This window comes from Schistocerca serialis, chromosome 1, assembly GCF_023864345.2.
Source record: "Schistocerca serialis cubense isolate TAMUIC-IGC-003099 chromosome 1, iqSchSeri2.2, whole genome shotgun sequence".
NCBI classification, from domain to species: Eukaryota; Metazoa; Arthropoda; class Insecta; order Orthoptera; family Acrididae; genus Schistocerca; species Schistocerca serialis.
The window spans coordinates 119,793,687-119,820,788 of record NC_064638.1 but is presented as its reverse complement, the minus strand read 5'-3'; the positions used below and the strand labels follow the sequence as shown (position 1 = coordinate 119,820,788).

At 40.2% G+C, this 27,102-nt stretch overlaps 1 protein-coding gene across 1 annotated transcript in view; it reads left to right on the top strand.

The window, feature by feature from the left end:
• Nucleotides 1-26,445, top strand: part of LOC126463667 (uncharacterized) — a 90,264-nt gene extending 63,819 nt beyond the window's left edge. Inside the window, exons 4-5 of the mRNA XM_050096177.1 lie at nt 10,008-12,004; nt 25,313-26,445. Of these exons, the coding sequence (XP_049952134.1) occupies nt 10,008-12,004; nt 25,313-25,839 (2,524 nt within the window). The 3' untranslated portion in view covers nt 25,840-26,445. The remainder of the gene's footprint in view (nt 1-10,007; nt 12,005-25,312) is intronic.
• The last annotated feature ends 657 nt before the right edge of the window (nt 26,446-27,102 follow it).

Sequence of the window (27,102 nt, the reverse complement as noted above, 5' to 3'; positions counted from 1 at the left end):
AGACAGTAAAAGTCTTGAGCCAGCCGGATATTGAGAACACAATCAGGGAAAATATCAGAGGAACCAACCGAGTCCCCCTGTTTAGGCACATTGGTAAAAACAGATACAAACTTGTCATGCTCACTTAAAAATGCCATAAAACTAGCATCACCAGGTCTCCTGCATGCTTAAATCTACCAACTCCCAAGGCTCCTTGGTTCACAGTTCACACTTGGGTGCCTCCTGCATCTGACCTAATGCTAGGCCGCCACCTGCCCAGCATGGATGCACCCTGGTGCTGCTGATTCGTCCCCACGTGTGACTGACACTGCACTCTTCACTGAGGTCCTGGGTTTTGAGCACTGTGCACTTCGCATTAAGTTGCTACCTGGTGCTACGGGCCACACTCACCAGCGCCTGTCATGTCCAGTGCTGACCCAGCTGTGTTGCATCAGCTCCCGAGGCCATGCCACTGAAACATGGTTACTACACAAGGCCACTGCACCACAATGCTGTGTTTTAATGAGAAGAGCTATTACCCCTGCCACTGCACGCTGCTGAGTCCTTTGCTGGGACCAGCTCTGCAGCCCATTGTCAACAGTGCTGCCACAAAACTAGTCACTGCAGCTGTATGAATTCTGCTGAATAAAATATGTTGTTGATACCACTGCTCTGAAGATTACACAACAGCCGAGGAACTGGTTCTTTGCACTTACCTCCCGGCCAACAATCCTGAGACATCGCCCTACATTTTACATTGTCGATAATTCACAGAATATTCTGGCATCACAGTAACTGGTGTTACGGCTGAGTTACTAGTTGGTCAGATGAATACTTGTTACAAATGACCAAATTACATTTAATAGGGGATGCAAAATCACGTGCAATGTACCACGAGGACCTGAGGTATTTGCAAACATGTTAAGTCTACAGGAAATTCTTAGTACAATGCTAGATAAGAGGACTAGTTGTAGGTACTACGGTGAGCAGTTTAATGGGGTATCACAGAGACAAGGAAAAACAGTCAAAAGTTTTGTGGATAGAATAAGAAAACTCAGTGTTAATGCTTATGAATTAATGGACAGTGATGACACGAATAGGGTCCTTCTGCAAGAAGCAGAGCAGAGTGTTTGACACTTCTTTATGGGGATGATCACGAAGTGTGTCAAGGAAAGAACATGCGTAATTTCTTAAGGATTTATTTGGAGCCATAGACACAACAACAGCTTTGGAAAAAATAGATGTGGTAACTCCATGATAGAAGAGTATTTTTTCCACTTGTGTGGATTGTGGATCTTTGGGTCACATACGATGAGACTGGACAGATATAATGTAGGAAATGTGGGAAGACTGGTCATCAAGAAAGGAACTTCACGCAAAATAAAGGATATGGGAATCACCACCTGTTAAACGGCAACAGGAGCCCCCACAGCAACCAAATGGCACTTCCAGTGAATTTTACCACAAATGAAACAGTGCACAAGTGGAATTCTGCTTGACTGGCACGGTAGATGGAAGGGAACACAAGCTTTTACTAGACATAGGTGTTTATGTACCTGTGGCAGCTTTGGACTAAATGGGAAAGACGCAGTTAAACCATCCACATTATATGTTATGCGGAGTACAAGGTAATGACGTGCGTTCATTGGGTTCAGTGATACTAAGTTTCCAGGTGGAGCAAACCATTCCCAGCAGTATATGGAAGATTTGCCTTGTATATATTTCAGTTATGGTGCAGTCCAAGGGTTAGATTTGCTATATATGCATCATTCTAAAATTGACCTTGGACAACATACAGCAGAACTCGGAGTATCGTTCCATTTGGTGAAAACTGTAGTCAATGACATATTGCCACGTGGTTCGTCTTTCCGGAAAGATGAACCACAGGATCTATGTAAGATGAAGTCAAACCTTAGCCAAAAGCAAGCTGCCACCAGTGTAACTGCATTATGTGAGAAGAAAGTAAAGCGTGTAAAAGGAATGGTAGAAGTAGCAATGGTAGAATTATTAGTATCTGTGACCTGCTTAATCCTCGTGGGTCCTTACCAGTGACCACAGTGACACAACACAGAGTCCAAAGTAGGTCTTAATCAGCAGTGTATCTTAAGACATATCAGGTACTCCCTCACCTACAGCTAAGGATGGAAGAGTTTATTAACCAGCAATTATGGGAAGGGTATTATTGAGGGAAGGTCCAACTTGTGGGATGCACCTGTGGTGATTGTGCCAAAGAAGAGCTTGGAAGGTACACAGAAATATTGGTTTTGCAGCGATTACAGGTACATCAGTTGTCATACCGTCGCAGATGCTTATCTAACATTGTGGCATTTTTGGAGCTCTATAGACAGCTACTATTTCCACCCATAGCCATTTGCACTTTGCAGTTGAAACCTGGCAACAGCACTGCCTGCTGTCAGGAATCATTTTATGCCAACTCAACTACAGACTGTTTGAATGCCGAACAATGTCTTCTAACTCCTCAAACAGGAAAGGAGTTGCCATCATTTTTAGGGTTAGCGAATTACTAAGGGAAACTTGTCCCAAATTTTCAGAAATAATGTGTCTTCTCATGCACGTATTGAAAAAAGATGTAAGGTTACACTGGACATTGGAATACGAAGGTTTGTGTGAAAAGCTGAAAGAGTTATTGACAGCACAGCTAGTCCAGTCCTTGTCTGTTCAGACACTGTGAGTGTCCTTCACTCTCTCCAACACTTGTACCCAGCACAAGTGTCCAGGATGCCCTCCTTCATCTACAAAGGCTGGGTAGGAGGTGTGCCTCTGCTGGGTGCCAGGGCATGTAGGTATTAAGGAGAATAAAATGACAGATGTAGCAGCCAAGTTGGCATGCAGTTATCCTCAGGTACTACAGTGTGTCACCCTTGTACATGCTATCGCCTTGCCGTTGGGATACAGAGTAATGTGTCGATGGGAGGAAGAATGGCTGGAAGTGACGGACAATAAGCTGCATCCGGTAAACTCCTCAATGTGCCAGTGGCATACCTTCTTACAACTGCAGATGGGATGACATCCTTCTTAATCTGTCTTTGCAGAGAACACAGACCCATGACGCATGGCTACTTGCATGGTGAGAGGACCTTTCCAGGTGTGGTGCATATGGCACAAAGGATCTGCGTGCCACAGTTTAGTGGGCTGTATTTTGTATTCAGACAGGTGGGCAGCAGTTATTTGTGAACTGATCGCCCTTTATTTTAAATGACAATGACACAAATGTGGTTTGTCTTTTTAAGTTTTGCACAATGTCCGACTTGTTCCCTAATATATTAAGGCAACAGTTAATGTTATGTCAGTCTGGATGGTTTATCAGTCTTTTTTGTAAATGATAAATCAGTCATGTATTCCTGTGAATCCATTTTAGTTTTCTTCTTCTTTTACTTGTATTTTTGGAACATATGACCAATTTCAACACTCCTTTACAAGATGTGAGCTAGTGTGACTGTGTGGTTGATCAAGGGTGAGACTGGAAGAGATTGAGTGCAGTATTATCTCAAATTGCTTTTTGTATCTCATTTGTTTCTACTAATCTTCATATAGGCACTGATAACGTCGTCATTGATTCCCCCTCCCCCTGCCACACACACACACACACACACACACACACACACACACACACACACGAGCGCATGCAACAGTTCAAGCTCTAATGGCATCGGTTCTAGGCTCAGCTCATGGACCAGCAGCTAGATGAGATTGGATGACTCACATCGGGTTGACAGCTGGTGTGGAATAGTTCTTGGTGTTGGCAGCAGTCAATGACAGATAGTGTTATGCCTCTATGGCAAGTATTTATACTTGATTGGCATGGTGTTGTTATGAAAAGACACAGATTCTTATCTCATAGATGGGCCCAGGCAGTGTGGATGAGCTAACACAGTGCTCCACTGTGCTGGGATGGTGGCTTGCATCATGTCGCATCAGCAGTATTGTGACCCTGCCAATGGAATTTCAAAGTCAGCATGCTGGTACACATGGCTATAGTTTGTGGGATCTGTTGGAGAAGGAGCTGGTGTAACAACCTTAACAGTTAAGGATTTCTGCTTGTCAACAAAGTGGTGCAGCTGTTGTGCATGAAAACTGTTCACTGGAATCCAATGTAAACGTAGAACTTAACCATTCAAGGACAGTGCTTAAAGCAGATACACTATCCAGGTTTTACCATATATTTTGCTGTGTACACACTGAGTTTGCAAAGTGTTTTTAATTATGCTTGCAACAATGTTTCTGCTTACTAACGGGACACTGATGTGCAAAGATGTTTGAAAAAACTGAAATGGTTAGCAATAGCAGTGTCAGTACAAGTCAAAGGAAACAGTGCTTCTGACTGGCCATCACATATCACTGCTGCATGGCAGTAACTTATGTTTACTTTTTGACTTGTGGCTTTGTCTTTAGGTATAGTGTTTGTTTTGTAAATAATTGTAGAGATGATATTGCTGTATCAACCAGAGGGGTGTATACAGAACATAATAAGCAAATACCCAATAAAAACAACTTTCTGCAGGGAAAAAGGAATGAAAAAACCACTAGCAGCCGTGTAGAGCAAAAAAAAAAAAAAAAAAAATAAATAAATAAATAAATAAATAAATAAAAATAAATAAATAAATTGTCAGTTGTTGTAAGATACCAACAGAAGAGAATGGTGGAGCACCACCTGAGATTGGGCAGTGGTGCAGACATTCTGTTCAAGACAAAATGGTTTGGAGATAAATGCTTGTGATTTTGTGACAACACTTAGGAACCAAAAGAAACCATAGATTCCTTGTACAAAGAGGTGCACAGGTTTATACTTGATTTCCCATATTTATATTCATCCATAGTTATTTTGCCATGGTACACTTACTTGTGGGCTAAAATAGAGATTTACAAACCTGTCACAAATATAAGTTTGAAGCTTTTCACTGTATAAACTAGGTCACTGTAATAATAGCCGCTCTGTTACCTCATCTTTATGTGCATGGGTCCCCTCATCCACCTCTAAATCATAAGATTCAGAGTATCCTTGTAGAGTGTATTTATTCCTTGCTTCAGCATTTTACGCCAAGAAATTATGGCAACACACTGCTGAAGACTCAAAAATTTTTAGTCACTGGCATATGAAACACATTTGATTTTGTATTTGGAAGACTTGACAGTAAGAAGTGGCAACGCAAAAAAGTTACTGGAACTTCGATGGATGAGAAGCAAGGGAAATGAAACAGCATAAGGTGGTCCGTTTCTGCTCCTGGAAAGGAAGTACAGAAGTGGGACAATAGAGTATTAGATGAGATCACATCATCTGTAACATACATCTCATGTAGTTTGTGACTGGCACCATAGCAGAAATTTAAACACAAATTAAATGAGGTGCTATGTTTGGCGAAGAGAGGCTTTTACAAAAAATTGGGACCTTCAGTGTGTGTGTGTGTGTGTGTGTGTGTGTGTGTGTGTGTGTGTGTGTGTGTGTGTGTGTGTGTGTGTGGCTGGGGCTGGGACCTCAACAAACACTGATTCCCCTTTAACATTCACAGCATGCAGTAGTGAGTGACAACACTATTGAAGCAGTCATATTGTGTGCTGGTCTGCGCAAGTATTGTGTGACTAATAAAAATTAGATTAAGTATACACTATGTTTATTTCATTTAGTTATCTTTACCCTTACATAATCAAACAGGACTTCCACCAGTGCTCCACAAGTTTTGGGTACTATTTCAGATATTGCTTGCTTTGAAAGGTGAAATGAATATGCAATCCTCTAGAATGAAGATCGTGTAAAAATGTAGTTTTGGCAGCATTTCTAATCTGAGGATGACATCCCAATGAAGGTACATAAACCAGCACAGTCTTCTGTATTCAGCTCTTGCAGCAAGTTTTTCGTGCCACTTCTTTTATAGTATGTTTTTGTCCACCGGTGAAGACCATGTCTTTCTCTCATTTGTATATATGTTCAAGTGTTAATACGGCAGCACCACATATCAATATGTGACCAACACTAAACACAATGTAGTGTATGATACAAATACCCTGCTAGAAATAATGGTGCAGGCAATGAAAATACATTATGAGAAAGAAGGATGTACCCAATGATGAATGATGGTCAGGAGAGAGCAGCTGCTCCCCCCCCCCCCCCCCCCCCCTTCCCCGCACCCTCCCCCAGAAAAAAAATTTGTCACACGCGAAACTATCATCCTGCTCCACCAAACAGACAAAAATGTCAACTCAGTGGTTGTTAGAAGCAAGACAGAACATGTAATGGTTTTTAACTAGTAGCAAGTATACGCAGAGCCATTTGTCTTGAAATAAAAAAGTATTCCATCATTCACTGTGAAAGTAACATGAAATCCCCCTACTCAGCTCAGATTCTCAGTACGCTCTTGAGAAAGTTTGTCGTCAGTGTGTTGAGATTTTAACAACAAATGAAGTTTTCAACGTAAACATTTTTACAGCGGCATTGTGTATACTTAATTAGAATCGTAGCATAAAGCTACTGCTAAAGTGAAGCAATGAGTAGGCCCCATGAAGCACATTCTTAAAGCAATTTGATATAAGAATGTCCCTTGAAAGGCAAAGCTCTTGAGTGCAGTGCTGATGGTCTCTGTGTTGACCCCGCTGCGCATGTCGCGCTCCAATCTCTTTTCCTCAGAAGAAACATTTAAATTGATGAGTATTCCTTAATATTTTATTTCTAGATTTTAGCATCTGTCCTGTTGTAGATGTTTTCAAAATTTCAGGGATCTGTTGAGTCACACTCAAATATTTTGGGTGTCGAGTATGTGGTAATTTCTTGATGTGGAAGATTACATTCAGTACTCTGTTTGCCATTCTGTTGGTTAAGTGGAATGAGCGGACTTCTGTTTTATTAGAGTTTGGGCAAAATCTCCACCATAAATAATACTGGTTGAATTTTCTAATGCAAATTCCTTAAGAACTACAGCACAAGTACTCGTGTATCCTGTCGCTGAAGGCTGTTCTCCTGTTTGGAATAGAAGTATCCGTGTCAGCAAAATGGATACCCATCTGAATGACGTGAAGAGGATCATGACAGGAACCCCTAAATCCACACCAATACCATGGTTGACAGTAATTGCCAATATTGCAGCTCCAAATCTCTTGACAACAAGCAGTAAAACATGAATGGATGAAATCCAGAAGATTGAGAAACTTACCAATTCATGAAACATTGAACAACTTACCATGCACCCATTTAAAAATCTAGGGAACCAATCTTGGTAAACACTGGTCACTTTGCCCCAGAAAGCTACAGTCTTAAACAGATGAATGGAGAGTCAGCGGACATCCTTCCATGGTCACAAGAAGTTAGGTAGAATAGATCTGATCATCCAATGCTATGAAAAAACCAACCAAGAAAAATATGGAGCTCCCTCAATCATGTCAGAACTGGCCCTGCCATGACCAAAGCATTTCTACACAAGTGGGGAGTGACCAATGTAACTGCAGAACATTGGAACAAACACTAGAGCACATTTTGAACAACTGTCCAAAAAGAAAATTTATAGGTACCTGGAAAGACATTGTAGATGTAACATCTGCAGCAGTTACCTTGCTGGAGTCTTTGTGTACAAAATTATGGTGGAAAACGGATTTCTCAACTTCCTTTAGCAAGTGCCAGTTCTCCAGCTTTCATTATTACCTATACATGCATATATACAGGGTGAACATTAATAAAAACGACAAATTGCAGGGTTGGATTCCCAATTGGAAATGGAGGGAAAAAGGTCATATGAACGTGTGTGGAAATGGACAGTGTCCATGCAATGACAGAAAATCATTCCAGAACACTGTTCAGAGCTGTATCGCATCCCCATCACAACAGATGTTCAAAGTGGCCTCCATCGGATTGCAGGTGATAGGGATAGTAGCAGTTGTCATGCAGGATACACATAATCGTTCAAATGTGTGTGAATTCCTAAGGGACCAAACTGCTGAGGTTATTGGTCCCTAGACTTACATACTACTTGTACTAACTTATGCTAAAAGCAACACACCACTCCCATGCCCGAGGTAGGACTCGAACCTCTGGCCGGAGGGGCCGTACAATCTGTGACATGTCGCCTCAGACCGCGAGGCCATATAATCGTACTTTGGCTTACAGTATGTTGGCGGGCCACTTGCCTGGAGCTTGTACTAGGGTTTGTCTCGGTATCCTGCAGAAACCATTCCTCTTGTTCATCTGTCTGAAAGAAGCATGATCACTCAAATGCCCAAAGAGGGCTTGAAATGTTGGGTGATGTGGTTGATAGCTGTGGGTGTACTTGTTTTGGTACAGTTCTGCTGTCTCTTGACCGCTTCTGTCTGCTTGGCCACCTTGACTTGTTCCCGACATAAATACTGGACCATTCTGCTGGTTACAGTGTGCTGCATCAATCACACAGCCTCCAACACAAACTAACACTTGGAAAGTGGTCAGATAAATTGTGGTCTGTAAGTGCCATCTACTATGGCAGTGATGCACTTCCGGACACATGTTCACGTTTTCACATGTTCATAGGACCTCTTATCCTCCAGTTCCAGTCAGAAATCTGTCCACACAGTTTGTCACTTTTGTTTATGTTCACACTGCGTATATAGATGTATCTGCTTGTGCTGATTCGTATCATTTTATCTTGCATCAACTTAACTGTAAAATATAAATCTGTAAGCGATTTGCTAAATAAATAAATTTAAACTTGTCGCTGCTAGAGAGGAATAACCAGATTCCACCAGGTGGCGCTACACACACCACCAGATGATAGCGAATTTGCATCACCTTGCTGCTTGCTGTTGTTACTGGTCCACACGTCTCTTGAAGCCACCATACTCAGAGCTCCACCTCAGATTATCATCACTCCCCGAACACACAAAGCATACAGACGACCGTGCAGTGAGAGCTTCTGAATGTACTACGAAGCGAACTTCATGAACCTAGCAGTGCTTCTGCAACTGCTAGTGAGTATTGTAAGCCCAGTGGTAATGGAACAGAGAGAGATAGAGAGAGAGAGAGAGAGAGAGAGAGAGAAAGAGAGAGAGAGAGAGAGAGAGAGACTCAAGGGAACAAAGTTATTTGTGGTTTATATCGAATATATTGTAAATAAATAAATTTGTGTTGTAACCCTTCTGTAGTGTTGGATGTGTTTTGGGATGTTCAACCACCTTGCTGCACCGAAGGACACAATGCTGGGTTGAATTCCAGATGTGGCAAAGTGTTTTAATTTGTCAGGAAGTTACTTATCACGACATTCCAAGCAATACTGCATATCCTCCCCCCCCCCCCCCCTCCCTCTCCCCCTCTCCTGTCTATTTTCCCTCCAATTGTAAATGAACCTATAACATCAAGACTAGTGTGACTATAGAATATAGTGAAGAGTCCATCTTTTAGGTCTTCTCAGTGATATTTTGTTTTTCCTGTTTGTTTCAAAGTTTCTAGGCAATTTTGTGTTCAGAATTTCAGTAACAGATACACCTGTCCTTGAGGTGCACCAATCAGTGGTCTACAAGCTGCCTCACCTCCATTCATTCTCAGAGATATTGATGGTGCCTTGTTTCTATATACGTGTCGGCTCCTGGCACCAGCTTCATTCGTCGATGTACATTTCTTTTCCCTTGCCCAAAATGTCAATCTGAGAAACAGCCTTATCGTATCCAAGATAGAACCTTTTTCCCTTATTATAAGGTTTTGTAACATTTTTATTTCTATAGTCTCCTTAATGACAGTGTCCCATAGTTGTAGTTGTTGAAAATACTCTGCAAGTGTTCCAGTGTGTCAGTATTATGTAATCCAATTCTATTATTTTCACCTTTGAACAAATACGTAGTACTTGGTACCTTTAATTTAAGGTTGAAGGTCTGATATAAATACCTGGACTTACTTTATATGAAATTTTCATGCATTTCGACAAGTTAGTTTTCAAACTAACTTTCGATTTTCTTTATTAACCCTGCTATTTCTAATCTTTATTGTTTAACTTGTGTGTTGTGGTACATACAGAGCAGTTCCGTATAAATCATTTATTCATACTCCTCTTTGTCTGCAGGTCTGAAACTGTGAAAAGGGGTCCCAGGAAAAGAAAGAGAGTTATGACTGCAGTTAAAACTAAGAGTACTAGGAAAAAGGATGATAAAATCCCAAAATTAACAAAATCCCGTTCTCAGGGGAAAAAAACCACAGCTGAAGATACACCAAAATTAATAAAGTCAACTCCTCAGCGAAAAAAGACCATAGCTGAAGATGTATCAAAATTAGTAAAGTCAGTACATGGAAAAAAAGTTGCAGCTGAAGAAAGTCCAAATTTAATAAAGCCAGCCCCTCTTGGAACAAAAGCCACAGTTGAGGAAAGTTCAAAACTAATCAAGTCAGCTCCTCATGGGAAAAAAGCTGCAATTGAAGAAAGCCCAAAATTAAGTAAGTCAGGTTCACACACAAAAAAATCTGCAGTTGAAGAAAGCCCAAAATTAATAAAGCCAGCTCCTCATGGAAAAAAAGCTGCAGTTGAAGAAAGCCCAAAATTAATAAAGTCAGCACCTTATGGAAGAAAAGCTGCAGTTGAAGAAAGCCCAAAATTAGTAAAGTCAGCTCCTCATGGAAAAGAAGCCACAGCTGAAGAAACCCCTAAATCAATAAAGGCTGGACCTCGTGGGAAAAAGCCCACAGGTGAAGAAATCTCAAAATTAGTAGAGACCGGTCCTCATATAACAAAAGCTACAGTTGAAGAAATCTCAAAATTGGTGAAGACTGACCCCCATGAAAGAACGATCACAGTTGAAGAAATCCCAAAATTAGTACAATCTGATCCTCTTGGGATAATGGCTACAGTTGGAGAAATACCAAATTTAGTAAAGATTGGTCCTCACGAAAAGAAGAGCACAGCTGAAGAGAGTGATTTTGAAAACGATAGCAACTATGAAATCCATTGGTACGATGAAGCGTATGACGATAGTATCTCAGAAGATATGGGCCTTAATGATAGTATTCTGAATAACAAAAAAATGTTAGTGAAAAACGCAAAGAAACAGCTTACATGTGAGGCTACAAAGTTGGTGACAGAGCCTGTTGCAGACGAAGAAATGAAAAATATTAAAGAGAATAATATAACAACATTAAACCACAAAAAGTTGAATGAAAGTAAATTGGATGATACCATGGTGAAGGATATTCACATGAGTGACACTAAAGCGAATGACACTAAAGGGAATGAGAGTAAAGGAAATGACAGTAAAGTGAATGAGAGCAAAGTTGATGAGAGTAATGTAAATAAGAGCAAAGTGGACACTGGTATGACTGTTCCAATAACAAACAGCTGTTCCTCTTCTAAAGAAAGTGTTCCTAGCAGTGGCTCTGTTAGACAAAAAATTGGATCTGGTAGTGTTAAAGTGCGACTGATGACAGAGAGACAAAAACTGTTAAAGCTGAAAATGAAAACTCAGAATAAACTCTTAAAACAAGGTAGCAAAAAGAAAGTGTTACCTGCAAAAAATTCATGTTCAGAATGTAATAAAAGCTTCTCATCTAAACTAAAGCTAGAGCGCCACATACTTATGCATAGTAAATATGAGTGTGCTGTGTGCAGCACCATATTTAACACTGGTGAAGAATTGTCAAATCACAGTAGAGAGAATTGTCTTTCAAAGTTGAAGGCTGTCACGGATGCGGCAGCCACAGGTCATGAATGTGAAATTTGCAGACGCACATTTAAGACTCGCCAGCGCTTATTGCTTCATTCAAAAACACATTCAACAATCATAACGCATTCAACAACCATACCTTATACATGCAAGGTCTGCCCAAAAGCATTCCCAACAAGAATTCGACTGAAACAACATCTCAAGATTCATAAACCAGAAAAGTCTAAAAATAATAAAGCTTTATTTAGACAGCGTGATCAACATACTGAAAGTGCTCTAACTCTAAAGTGTGAGATATGTAGTACGTTTTTCACCAGTGTGAAAGAATATGAGAAACATAGAGAAGAGCATGCTTCCAGTAGTTCGACCATTCATATGAACAGTACATCAAAAGCTGCAATAACTTCAGGTAAGTTATATTTTTTATTTCTTATGTATTCTTATGCATCTTTTCCCTAGTAATTACTAGTTGTGTATTAGAAGGAGACACGGGTTTAAAAGTAAGTAAGTTTATTGACTCTGCACTGTCCAGTTCCACCTTTAGTATAAGGATAAACGCAAAGACTTAAAAAAACACAACAGTCAATAAAAGTGAATAGTAGTGTTGAAATTTCAGTAATAATGTTCTGTATTAATGTAAAGGACAAACAAGAGTTTTTAGAAAAATAGTACAGCGGTATTGTCAGCAGACACCATCTGCTTATTTCTTTACTACCTGTTTTGTTACTAGTTTACAGCTGTTTTATATCGCTTTATGGAATTGTTCACATAAAATGTTATCATATGAATCAGTTGCTGTTATTTTCTGTAGGGGTGCATTGTTGGGGTATTGTTGTTGGTAAAGTGGCATTTGCTCCTTTGATTTGAACTCCTATTATCCATTTCATAATGACTGACCCCTGACTTGGAGCTCATATTCTGGTCACACTGCATTATGAACATCGATGTTATAAATTGTCAGAATTGTGAAAAACGTCTATTACATTTTGGTTGAAATGGGGGCAACATACATGGTAATATTTAAGAGAAACCATGCTTTTTCTAGCTTTTTCAGATAGTGTCAACTTCAAGGATGCATAAAAATTAGACTGTAATGTAGGAGAAAAATTTCCTTACCACAGTTTAAAGATCAGTCTGTTTTATTTACATATGGATTTCCATTATTTTCTGATCGCTATAATGTCAAACGCAGGGAGCTACACTTCAGCTTACCGTTGTAGCTATTGTCATGGAAAAGCCACTGTTAGGCTTGAAATTCTATTGGTTAGATCATATGTCTTTACTAATGAATACTCCTTATGTGTATAGTTAAGAGTTTATAAACCAATTGTGTTAGTGACTGCAATATATATGAGGCTATAGTAGAGCATAGTTGTCGCACCAGTTCGCCACCGCTGTTGGAATGCACCATAAGCACCTGTTCGTCAGCAAAGAATGGTAATTTCATGGTCACATTCTAGTAAAACATAGCCAAGTTCAGTTTTTGTTGCGAGTAGAAGGAAATAATGTGGGAAATTGCAAATAAATGCTCGATATGCAAGCGGCTGACAATAAATGAGCATTTGTACAGCACATTTCAACAGTAAATGGAAAAATTGATTAGCTCAAATAAATTTTGCAGAAAAGAATGATGACTGAAATTAAACATACCTTGATCGCTTTTGCTTCTGGCTGAGGTCTCGCTGCTGCCTTTGCAGTCATCTACTTGGATCAGCAATGGTTCTGTTGCTGTGTCAAGACAGTGGGCTCTTTGTGCATAACTGTTTGTGTATGTGACTCACTGAATTCCTTCAGACACTTTGGGGACACAGCTGTAAAGTATCATTTACTTTCAAATTCTTGTTCTTCTTTGCTACTTTGTTCTTCACAAATGCCTAAATAACCTCAGTGGTGTTCAGTTCGCAATACACTACAGGCAACCACAGAAGTTAAATTTCCTTGTCCATTGATCACAGTCTTTTTTCCAAGGGGTTCCTGTGCCCTGAAGTGCGGTCGTGGGTGTTCCAGTAGGCCAGCTTTGGTAAATTCCTCATATGATGTGGCATTAGATGGAAGCTCTACATTATTGCTTTCCATCCATTCAGTAACAGAATCCTTTCTCCATTTTGTAGATATATTTTGTGACACTGGATTCATCATTGTGCGATATGGAGTCTGATCTAAAACAATCGCAGTTCTGTGTGGTAATTTTCAAGAACGCTCGTCAACCACTCTTCATAGTGTCTGGCATTCATTTGAGAATGATAATCTGCTCCTCCTTTCTGCCCAATAAAATGTAAGCCAGCATTTTGCATGAACCCATCTTTGTTCCCTACATATCACATTATAATCCTTTCTCCAGAACCGGACGTTGTTTGAATTCCTTCTTTTCAGCCTTTCCACACTTTAACACTTCCTCTGCGATAATCATATACATTTTCTGATGCATAAGGCATCTTTTACTCCTGCCAACCAAACTTTCTGGAAAGACTTGCACCACATCAACTCTCATCAGTGTTCTGTAAGTGTCTTGTTTCCCACTGGAACTGATCTCTTTTTCCTGCTACTTAGTTATTTTCCATAGCACATGTTTTTTGTTTTGAACGTATTTTATCTGAAGCCCGATTTTCAAATGGTATGCCAAATGGTTGTTTCACTCATCAGGAAACTTCAACTTCTCCAGAATGGCTGCCACTGTTGGAAACTACTTTTCCACGTAGAAGTCATGGACTTTTCTTTTTATGACTCCCCTGTAAATTCATCCAGTACAGACTTGTGTCGTCTGCCAGAACTGCAGTTGCCTTAGACTGCAGTCGTGTGTGTGTGTGTGTGTGTGTGTGTGTGTGTGTGTGTGTGTGTGTGTGTGTGTGTGTTTTATTTTTGATGAAGGCCTTATGGGCCAAAAGCTTTATTTGTAACAGTCTTTTTATTGGGGCTATCTGCGACTCAGCATCTCCGTTATATAGTGAGTAGCAACTTTCCTTCTCATAATATTGTTACAGAACTCTCATTTGGTGATACAAGATGTGAAGTTCCTCTATATTCTATCAAAATTAACTTGACTGTACTTTCACTAATACTGAGACATTCAGAAGTTCTCTTTACTGGCTGTACACGTAACTGCTCATGCCGTATTCTTTTTCAGCCTCAAATTAAGCACAAGCAAAATTACCATAGACTTCTCACAATTGTGTAAATGATGCGTAGTTTCACACAAGTGCAAGGCAACTGATTATGTTATGAGCAATCTCACACATATACACAACAACGAATGGGAGCACAATTGTTTCCTATCTGACAGGAAGCACAATGTAAACATTGCAACAGTGAACAGTGAACTGGAAATACTGTTCTGAGGTCCGGCAACACAGCAAACGTGAGCGCACAGCCCATAGAAATGCAAAAGCAAATAAATTAAAGATGTTATATTAGTACTTTATGTAGATTTACATGCGTAAAAACATAACAGCTGTGAAAAGCAACAACATAGCTTGCATTTACTCTTTTTGTCTTGTTAATATGTATCACCATTAGTTGTATTGCAACAATCTACACTCACCATTATTAGGAAAAAATGACTAATTGGAAAGCAACGATGATTTGATTGGAAATTGAGTATGGTTGCATCTTTAAACTACGCAAAGGAAATTTTTCTCCTAATTACGTTTCTCTTAAATATTGCTGCAGATGTCGCCCCCATTTCAACAAAGATGTAATATTCATACAAAAAAATAAAAGTAGACATTTCCACAATTTCGCAAGGTATAACATATCGATGGTTATAATGCAATATGACCAGAATATGAGCTCAAAGACAGTGGTCAATCGTTATGGCATGGCTAGTAGTAGCTCGATACTGAAGAAAATGAGATGTTGCAACCATCAGGAGCATCTAGAAGAACAGTTTCTTTCACTAGTTTAGCTATGTTTCCTCATGAATCGGTAGTAAGAAATCATCTAGTCATTCCTGTTGTTTCCTTTATTATATACTTATGCTCAAAAATTGCAAGAGACCTGGATTTTGCTATAGCACCATTCTTTGTTCTAACAGGAACTCTATAGCTTGTCATTTTGTGTACAGAGTACAGGTATTACACATGTCAAGTCTCTTCCCACAGTAGGATTATTCCTTATCTTTGACACAGACTCTTGTGTTCCTAATTTCTTTGAAATATTTTCTTTGAATAATTCTTTCTAATTTTACTTACACAGGTTTATGTGTAATTACCTCTGGGGCTTCAGAATACAACTGTGCAAAAACTGAAAGATGTACTGAATATACACACATATCAGTAAAGTAAACATTTCCCCAATTTTGTAACTCAAGTTAAAGGCCGCCTGTTGTGACATGGCAAATATCAATATGATAACCAATACATGTTCCAACACGTCATGGTCATTATTGGTGACCACATTAATTCTCCCTCCATGCAATTCTTCCCAATTAAGTGACATTGGAGGCAGTAACACACGATCAATGACATAACACCATCATGGATTTAAGTCGGGTGACAATGGGGTCCCTGAAGATGAGGAGAGTCATAAAGGGAAGCACATCCAATCCAACTGTAAGGCAGTTCACTAATGTTGTAAAAAAATGTGGTGGAGTACCATCTTGTTGCACAATAAAGTCTCCGTTGCCTTGCTGTAATTGCAGCATAAGCCATTGCTGCAGCATGTCCATGAGATGATAACTCAGTTGTCTCCTCAAAGAAAAGTGAACAATAAACTTTTGAACAGGACAGGGCAGGGGAAAAAAAGAAAAAAAAACCATTAACATTCAGGCGAATCATGAATGTGAGCCACACACACACACACACACACACACACACACACACACACACACACACACGTGCGTGCACCCAACCACCCATTACGATGCTTCACCATTCCATACAAGTGAAACATGGGTTTGTCACTGAAAACCAACTTTTGCAAAAAACAATCTTCCTGCAGTAGCCACTGCGAGTCATTGCAAAAGTCAGAACAGAGCTTACTGTCCCAAGTAGTCAGAGCATGTAAATTGCTACTGGTATGGTTTGACACTTAGACATTTGTGTAAAATGCTCCAGGCAGTTGACTGTGCTGTCTGTTGTTCTTTCCTTGCAAGACTCATTGATTTCTTTGGACTCCTGACAAATGACCTCCACACAGGCACCACCTGCTATGCTGATTGCCCCCACCTGCAGCTTTTCTACACACCACAAAAGCAGCTAGTGTCACATATCATGTTGTGCCACACATGGATTGTTCTGTCTGTTGTATCTTTTACGTGGTATTTGGTATGAAATCACCACTGAACCATCACAATTGACTCACATTTAACAAATTCAAGGACACGTAACATGCATCGCTTCGTTATATGCCCCATTCTAACGTGCCTACCCCTGCTGGTGTTCCTACCAGGGGGCTCACCACTCTTTGGTGGGTTCATGCTTGGGTACCACAAGGCCCTAGCCTTTGCAGTACTGCTTCCTTGTCTGTGCTGCATGTCTATCCTCCTGTTATTCTTTTTCCCCTCCTTTGGGGAACATGCTTGGGATATTCTCAGGAATGATTGTTGCAGTTTTGATAGCCAGCATCAGAACAGTCCCTCATATGTTTTTCTTTCTTCCTTCATCCTCCATCTCCGCTTCGGCATTTGTTTTTTTTCTTTGTTTCTTCTTCCTTCTTGTGGTTTCCTGAAGGCTAGCCCACACATTTGATGCATAAGAGGTGACTGGGTAACACACAATTCCCAGCCACGGGTCGACAGTTAGGGTTTGCATGTACCCCTGGTACAGGCCAGACCCAGGGAGAGGCGATTGCTTGAGCTGTCACCTTCCCAACTGCCAATTGGTCCCTCTGTCAGGAGTTCGGGAGGTGCAGCCTGGGGCGTGAACAGTCACCTAAGGAGGGTGAGCCGCCCCTCTGAAGGGGCGCACCATAGGAGATGATGGCAATCATAGGAATTTTTTTGCAGTGAACCAATCACCATCCCACTCTATATCTACTGAATGTAAATGGAATGAAACTAAAGATTCAAAGACTTTCCCAGCTGCACGTGGATTCCTCATGGTATCATGTACCGAAGGCAGTCAGTCCTTTGTGACAGTTAATTCGTTTATTATTCAGAAAGGTGTTCATGCAGTTGCAGGCCTTATGAAAACATGCTCTCACTTACGTAATGGGACTTCGCTTCTGGATATAAGCTGTGATTTTCAAGCCCAACAACTGCTTTCTGCTTCACTCCTCCACAACTATCCTGTTCATTTTGAGGCCTGTCAAATGCTGAAATCTTTGCATGGTGTTATTTACACCCATCTGCTTGATGGTCGGACCAAAGGAGAAATCCAAACTTACTTCTCTGATCAGGGCATCACTGCGGTCCATCGGGTAATGAAAACTCTCATGTTTGATCGAGTAGTGCTTTCATAGAAGATCAAGGCAGTCTATGAAATCATCATGGTCCGATGGTACATTCCAAACCCGGTGCATTGCTACCTGTGTCAACGTAGCAACCACACTCACATGCCCTGTCAAAACATGGTCATATGTGTCAATTGAATTGTGGTAAGGATGCTCATGAGGATGATTGCCCACCCCCTTCTCCCCACTGAATGAATTGCGATGGTGACAATGCCGCCTCTTCCCATGAATGTACCATGTATCTAGATGAGCAGGCTGTCCAGGAGATCTGGATGATGGAAAAAGTACCTTACCTCGTTGCTTGCAAGCTTTTGGCGTATCAAAAGCCGTGCATGTTACCATCCAGCAGCCACAGTACCATTCTTGCTACTCCTCTCTCTCCACGAAGAACATGGCTACTCAGACTTGTGAGTTCCAGTTCAGCATTGCAGTTGTAAAATCACCCAGTATCATGGTAACAGCTTCCTGTCCTTCTCCTACAGCTGTGCAACAAGGCACCAAATCTTCGCCTCAGTGGCGAAATCACCTGCTACACAACCAGCAGGCCGGAAAGAACAAAAGGAATACTCCCACGAAGACTTTTTATGTCCCTCCAGTAACAGCTGTCTGAGTTTTCGTCTGCCAGTCGTAAAGCCTCTAAGAAACCAAATAAAGGCAAATGGTCTTCTCCTTCTCTGTCTCAGAGATCATCTTCAATGGTTTTGCCACGTGATACCCTCATCCGAAAGAATTCCGTTTCACTGGTGTGAACTGCCTGCCATTCTTCTGCCCTGGGATCTGCAGGCTGATCCAGGGAGTATGCCAACACCTCTGTAAATATTGTCTTTCAAAACTGACACTCAGCATCCGCTGATGTGACTGCCCTTCATTTGTTCCCACCTCCCTGTTCTGTATTGTGATCCTTTTTCAACATAATGTTCATGGCATAAGGTCCAGAAAGGAGGCATTATGGCTGCTCTTGGAATTGCAGCATCCTATTATTTTCTGGCTCGAACAAACAAAATTGTAACTGCTTTGACCTCTCAAATTCCTTTCAGACTCAACCTACACCTAGTCCCATTTGAACTTCTCATTCTGCACTGCTCAGCTTGATCATCATCTCAAGTGGTCCATTTTCTTTGACACATACCAGAGCGACTATTTTCTGTGGGCTATCCATTTGCTGACTCCTACCCCACCTACATCTAAACTGAATTGCCAGCTGTCTCAGCCTGATAGGGAGCCTTGCTCTTCCCTGACGACTTTAGATGAACAACGTTTCCCCAGTTTTGATCAGGTAGAGTACCTTACGAATGTTATCCTTACTGCCAGAGAATGTTCCACACTTCATTTTTTCCACACTGTTTTCAAGTCCCCTGGTGAACTGAGGTGTGCTGCAACGCGATTCGTGTGCAGTGACATGCTCTCCATATTTTATCATCATCCTACGATGGTGTACCATATTCATTATAAACAGTTGCATGTGCAGTGTCATCGCAGTCTTCGGGATAACAAAAAAAGGTAGTTGGACTTCACTTACTATTTCTTGTAACAGTTTCACTCCCTTGTCCGTCTTGTGGGGCAACCTCCATGTGATCTCTGGGATGAAGGTCCATTCCCCAGTTTTCACCCTGACCATAGCAGATGGTGTCATTGTGGACCATGTTGCTATCTCCAGCACCTTAGGCCACTGTTTTGCAGAAATTTTGAGCTCCACCTACTATCACCCTGCCTTCCTGCCTCGGAAATAACTGGAGGAGGCTTGGGTGATACCCCTAGCCTTTACTATGAGGGAGCAGACCTTGCTTTCTCTTCATCCCGATCTTCCACCCCAGGATCAGGATGGGACATTGTTAACATTCAGATGGTGCAGCATCTCTATCTTGCGGGCAATCACTTCCTCCTTCCTACATACTATCGCATCAGCAGTGTTCACAAGGTGATGGAACATATGATTCATGGCTGTCTGGTATGGTGGCTTGAGTCTCACAGTCTACTAATCCCTGCATGATGTGCATTTTGAGTTTGCCGTTCTGTAGTTGACTGTCTCGTCACTTTGTCAGCCCATGTCATGAATAGTTTCCTGTGGAAATACCAGACACTGGCTGTGTTTTTTAATTTGGAGAAAGCCTACAATGCCTGCTGGAGGACTGGTACCTTCCGTTCTCTATACATGCTGGGCTTCCAAGGCTACCTTCCCAGTTTTCAACAGGGATTTTTAAAAGACCAAGTTTTCAAGGTGCATGTGGGTTCTGTCTTGTCGGACACCTGCATCCAGGAGAATGTCCGGAGCATCGTCCTCTTTGGTACAGCCATTAATCCTATTATGGCCTGTCTCCCACCAGGCATTTCCAGCTCTGTTTTTGGCGACAGCTTTGTGATCTATTAAAGTTCTTCACAGATTTGTCTCCTTGCGGGGCATCTTCAGCAGTGTTTCGGTCATCTTTACAATGGCATTCACTTTTTCACTGATTAAACTGTATGTTGTGCCAAACCCTTGTCCAATCAAAAAAGACTGAAGGTTTTTTGTTTATTCATCTGCATGTTCATCCATTGTATGCCGTTTTAACACAATCCACTACTGTGGAATACATTTGGCCACAGGTACATTTTACACTAGCTCGGTTGAGAGTCTCTATGCAGAAGATGCTGAACTACCACTGTCATACTGGCGTGGTGGATACATGTGCCGTTTGTCTGCCATGCCCGGCCAACCATCCTGTGCCCTCTGTTTCGGTGACTCCCTTGGCCGCCAGTATGGGACGCACCCTCCCAGTGTCTGCTTTCGGCAGCTTAACTTCATGCTACCTGCCATGTTCCAGATTGGTGTGAACCCTTCACCATCTTGGCTTCATACGGCAGCCAGTGTTCATCTTCGACATCATTTGTTTCGCAGGGACTCTACTCTGGATTTGGTCTATTGCTGTAAGTTTCTCGACCTTTGCACACAACCTAGCAATAACACCTTCTTGTGTGCTGATGGCACTAAGACTGACCATGGTGTCGGGTGTAGCTTCGCCATTGGCACATAACATATTCAGTATCTGCTTCCAGAACACTGTTCAATTTTTATAGTAGAGCTCTTCTCCCTCTTCCAGTACATCTGGCGACACAGGCTGTTTAATTGAGTCATATGCTCTGATTCTCTGTGCCCCACTGTGGCTGTACACAGTCTATCATTTAGTGCTACGGCTCCAAGAAAGCTTCCACTAGCTCTCCATTGAGAGAGCCACTGTGATGTTCTTGTGATTCCTGGTCACCTCAGTATGATGGGAAACGATTCTGCTGAAAAGGCCTCCTACCTTGGCCTATTAGTTCTTCCATCCCTTTGGATGCTCTCTATGTTGCTATCTGTAGGCAGATGGTATCACTTTGCCGTCACCGCTGGTCTTTTCTTCATGGGAACAAGCCGTGGGGAATTAAACCTCTACCAGCCGCATGACTGACCACCTCTCAGCCCTCTCACCACTAGATAATTTTAGCTAGGTTTTGTATTGAACATTGTCTTTTTAGCCATTGCCATTTGTTAAGTGGTGATCCCTCAGCACTTGGTACTCATTGTCATCAGCCTTTGACGGTTCTACATTTCCTGACCGAATGCCCTTTCTTTAACCACTTATGTTCCAATGTATGTTTGCCATCTGTGTTATCGACCACTTTAGTGATGACGTGAGGGCTGTCAACCACGTTCTACTTTTCATCCATCGTTCAATATGGCGGAAGATGTTTAATCTTTGGGTCGAGACCTTTGCTGTCTTTACGGCATACTTTGTGGACCTTTCTCCAAGATGACATCCTTGTTATTAGTTCTCTTTCCTTCCATCAGTTGGGCTTAACATGTAGTCTTTAACTTCTTTTTCTTATTAGTGTTCTAAGGTTGTGACCTTAGTTGTTTGTCAGCACACAGTCTGCAGCACAATGAAAATTTCATTTGGGTTCTGAATAGCTCTGTATGTTCTCACAGTTTTCATGTTATTTCACTGTAGCTAATAGCTTTAACTATAGCTGTAGCAGACAGATGAAAGGAACTGATATCATGGTACACACAGAATAATTAAATGGAATTTGAAAGAGAAAACATGATATTAACTCAACTTAATTTTTGTAAAATAATATCTCTGCCAGTAACTTCGTATGGAAGTGAAACGTGAATCTAGTTTCAGTGACAAAATAAAATGTGAAAGAAGTGTATAAATACAATGAAAAGAAGCACACAGATGGAAATTGCTCATGACTGCAAGCTAGTGAGTTGAAGGATCATTAGAAGGCATAGAAAGAATGGGAATTATTGGAATCAGAATGTGTCGTATGGGACAAAATTCCTTGAAAAGAAGAAGAAGAAGAAGTAGCAGCAGCAAACCTAGTTACAAAATAAATTTTTTTCTAAGCTAAAAGCATGGAATTGTACTGCAATCCTTCTCCAGTGTAATATGTAAAATACTGGAATTATTACAAGGTGTACAACTTTGTATCTGCTGTTTTTTTCCCCCCACATTTGAGGCTTTAATGAAACAAATTGGTTACACATGTATCATTCAAAGTATTTTCCATCACTGGCCACTACTTTCTCCCATCTTTCGGGCAGTGTACGAATCCAGTGTCGAAAAAATTGATCATCTTTTGAAGTGATCCATGAATGGATACAATTTGTGACTTCTTCATGAGATCGGAAGTGTTGGTCAGCCAGGCCATTGATCTAAACAGGTGATAGAGGGAGCAATGTCTGGAGAATACAGCAGGTGGGGCAGGACTTACCATTTTAACATTTCCAAGTATGTTTTGACCTCTTTTGCAATGTGGGGTTGAGCGCTGACATGCTGCAAAATCGCTTTATCGTGCCTCTCGCTGTATTGTGGCCATTTGTCTTTTAATGCTCTGCTCAAATGCATTAATTGTGTTCGATAACATTCGATAACGAGCACCTGTGATTGTTTCACTTGGTTTTAACACCTCGTAGTACACGATGCCGAGCTGGTCCCACCAAATACAGAGCATGATCTTGGACCCGGGACCCAAGTTCCTTCTTTCTAAATCATGCCCACAGCCTTGAGAAGTTTTGAAATGGCTTGTGTGTCACTCCCACTAATCATGCCAATTCTTCTCAAGGTTGGCGCAAGTATTCACTCAGCAATGTCTCCAGTTCTGCATCTGCCGGTCTATGACACTAAAATCACCATTCTTGAAGAGTTGAAACCACTTGTGACATGTTCTTTCACAAATAGTGTCCTTACCATATGTGCTTGAGAGCATTCAATGAGACTCAGCTGCTGTTTTCTTCCTATTGAAACAAAACAGTAACACCTCCCGCAAATTATGAGAGTTATTCTTGTAAACTGACATTTTCAATCAAGAACAACCTTATGATGCAGACACAAATTGACTAATGTTTGAATGAGGTTATGTTGACCAAGGTCCAAGCTAACTGCCTGACATCTGCGATCTGTTTCTTTTGATCACTACTTACTGTTGTCGCCACCTATCGGCAAATGGCAGAAGCAAAGTTGTACACCTTGTAATTTTGACCCAGAAATGCATGTTTTGTACTCTCAGTAATCTTGTGTATAAACGTTCAGCTGTTTTTGTGAAAGGTCACTTCATTTAGATAATTTGACGCTCTTAATTCAGTATGAAACTATAATAATTCACAGCAATTCATCCTGTTCTGTAGAGTGGACAAAACACATTATTCTATGAAAAGTGTATGAGGGGTGCAATTTCATTACTAAACATGGTGAATTTAAAGGTTATGTCAGATGCTAAATAAATAAGGTCATGGCTGAGCTTCTGATTGTTAAAGTGTCAGTACCACCTCTTAGCTTGTTGACTAAGAATTGTTCATTTTAATTGTGTTCACTTAACTTCTGAAAATTTAATGTAGCACTACACACAGATTTTCTTCAATTTATTCATTTCAAGCAGTATTGTGCTCATATTTTTTAAAATCTTGTGGCGTCAGTGAATGTCAAGAATTGTAATTTGGGATGCTCTAACCACACACCATTGACTTCATTTCTCTCAAGTCTTAATTATTTTGGTATCAACCTGATTGTTGATTTCAACATTGCAGATCTTTAGCAGTCATTTTGTGCTGGAGATTATCCATCATTTCATTTCCTCTTGCATGAACATATCCCGAGGAGATATATTGGGATCATTGCTATTCATTTTTTGTATTAGTGACCTGCAAACAATATGAATCGTAACCTAAGAGTTTTTGCAGATGATGCAGTTATCTGCAATGAAATAGTGTATGAAAAAAGCTCGCTATTATGCAGATGGATCGTGATAAAATTGAAAGTGTTGCAAAGGTTGATAACATGATTGAAATGCACAGCAATGTAAAACTTGTGCACTTTGTAAAACAGAGAGAAATGGTATCCTAGGACTACAATATCAGTGAATCACAATTAGAGTAGTCAACTCTCACAAATGCTTGGATTGTGACAATTTGTAGGGATATGAATTGGCATAATGATATAACCTCAAACCCAGATAAAGTAGATGGCAGACTTGAGTTCATTAGTAGGATGCTGAAAAAATGCAGTCAGTTTACAAAGAAAATTGATTACAAAACACTTTTGTGACCCATCCTAGAATATTGATTGGTTGTGTGGAACTTAAGCAAATGGGCTGCTTACAAGACACTCATGGCTCCTCCTAGAATGTTAATGAATTCTGACAGATTCGCAGCAAATAGGGCGAACAGTCAATGTCGAATGTATATAAATAAGAGCAACATGAATGGTCATACGTGTGTTTGAAGTATGGGAGAGTGTTACGGAAATACTGAAAACTGTAGACTAAAGAAAGTGTGTAATTAGGAAGTTTCAAGAAGCAGTAGTAAGAAGGGAATCTAGGAATTTACTGCAATCCCCTACAGTTTGCTCCTGTAGAGGACAAGATCACAGTGAGCATGGAGGCATTGAAGAACCCATTCTTCTTCTGCTCCATATGTGAATAGAATGGGAAGAAGCCCTAGCATGTGGTACATGATAAGTACCCTATGCCGTGCATTTAACAGAGGTTTGCAGAGTATTGATGTAGATTTAGGTGCTCTTGTCTTCCACATAATCTCCTTTTTGCAGATATGTTCTAAGAACTTTACTGGATTTTAAAATGAGAGTAAAAATACCATTTATTTTAAAACCGTTTTTAATGCCATTAATGTCATTACAAACCAGACAGCAAGTTCAGTGGAATGGGAATGCACTATATAACTTACTAATGAGCCCCGAATTTTCAGTATTAAAACTCAAGTATATTTAAACAAATATTTATTAAATAAAATTTAGTACTACTGCTCCTAGAAGAATTCTGTTGTTTAATATTTTTAATTTCCTGTTTGTTACAGATGCAAGCAATGCAGATAAGCTTGGAAGTAGTTCAGTTGGCTCTATTGATACAAGTTCTGTAGTGGCTGATGTACATGGTGTTGAATTGACCAAAACTGTTAAAGAAGATGGTATTATGAAAGTTAAAGTACCTCATTTGGAAAAGAATCTAATAATCACTTCTGCTGATCAGTTTGTGTGTGATATATGTGACTGTAAGTTTTCCTCAAAACACTTCCAAGAGGAACATAAAAAAGTACACCATTCATTGCCTAAACAGAGCAGTGTTCCTGTGGCTACGTCTCCAGTGGAGTCTTCTGTAGAACTACTTCAGACTCCAGAACGAGGCAAATTGTACTTTTGTGACCAGTGTGGTGAAGGATATGAACGTAAGAGGTCATTGGCACTACACAGGTTTTCACACACATCCAGTCATCGTTGTCCCCATTGCCATCAGTCATTTTCTTCAGAGGATTCTCTGACACGTCATCTTGAAAACTGTGTAGAAGTGAAAGAAGAAACAACTGTGGGAAATAATCAACTGTAATACATCTCAAATTGTACTTGTTCAAAAAATGATTGAGGTAAGAACAGTCAGTAATGTGGGGATTATCACATGCACATCCCTTCAACATTGCTTTAATGCCTGGTATCCTGTTTCTGTATGATTTATTTCCATAATCTTTAAAGTTGTGCTGAAATAAATGAACCAAACAAGACCAGCCTATGGAATTTTTTGTGAGAAAAAGTTTCAAGAATGTTTGTATTTAATTTCATTTGTTGATTTTGATGACATAGCATATATGAATAGGTTATGTAATTTTAAATAAAACAAAATTTTAACAAATAATAATATTTTAATTATTATAGAGCTTCTGTAACAGTCAATGTTGTAAAGCAAAAATGACCTGCAATGACATTGGTTTTCTTAAGCTTGGTTCAAATTAGTACATGTAGTTAAAAACTACACATAGAGGCTGGAATGCCTGTTTTATTGAAATGTGATGTACATTTTACAAATATATGTCCACAGTCCATTTACTGAAAGTTTACTGCTCTCATAATGCTGCCTGTTCACAAAAAAGAATGCAAATTAAAGTTGTGTTTATTACCAACTAACTAGCAAAGTATATGATGGGAGAATAATTATATAGTGTATATATGATCTGTTGTAAATCACAGAAATAGATTATAGATGTGTACATATTTTATTTAGTGGATTCAGTATTTAATGTGTACCACACTATAGTATTGTATATCTTAGTATACAAATTACCTTTACCCCCTCTCCCCTACAAGTAGAGATTCAAAAGTATTTGTGTGCATCATTCATAGACATCACAGACTGGCTACAATAATAAGCAAATTTTGTCAAAAATTGCAGAACATGTCAAACAAAATTTGGATAAAGAGGTGCTGACAGAAATTAACAAATACAACTGATGATAGTAATTATGTGGAACAAGGAGAGCAAAATTATGGAGAAGCAATTTATATTTTCAATTTTCTGGTTGAATATCAGTAGTGTTATTTAGTGATATATGCATTTTTTGATAAAAAAAGGTCACATTTGTTAGAAGTGAAACATTACCAGAGATTATAGTTAGATTATTGAAGAAGAAACTGATCACAACCTCCATCATATGGAACAGTTGTAGCAGAAGCAAGTAGTGATTCAGTGAAAGCACTGGACCTTCATTGGACCTTCTGAACAAGATTGGGACTTGGCATATTTCACACAAGTGCACTGCCTTACTATAATGTCCTCTCTCTCAGCATCAGCACCTAAGAGGTAAATACAATCCAGAGA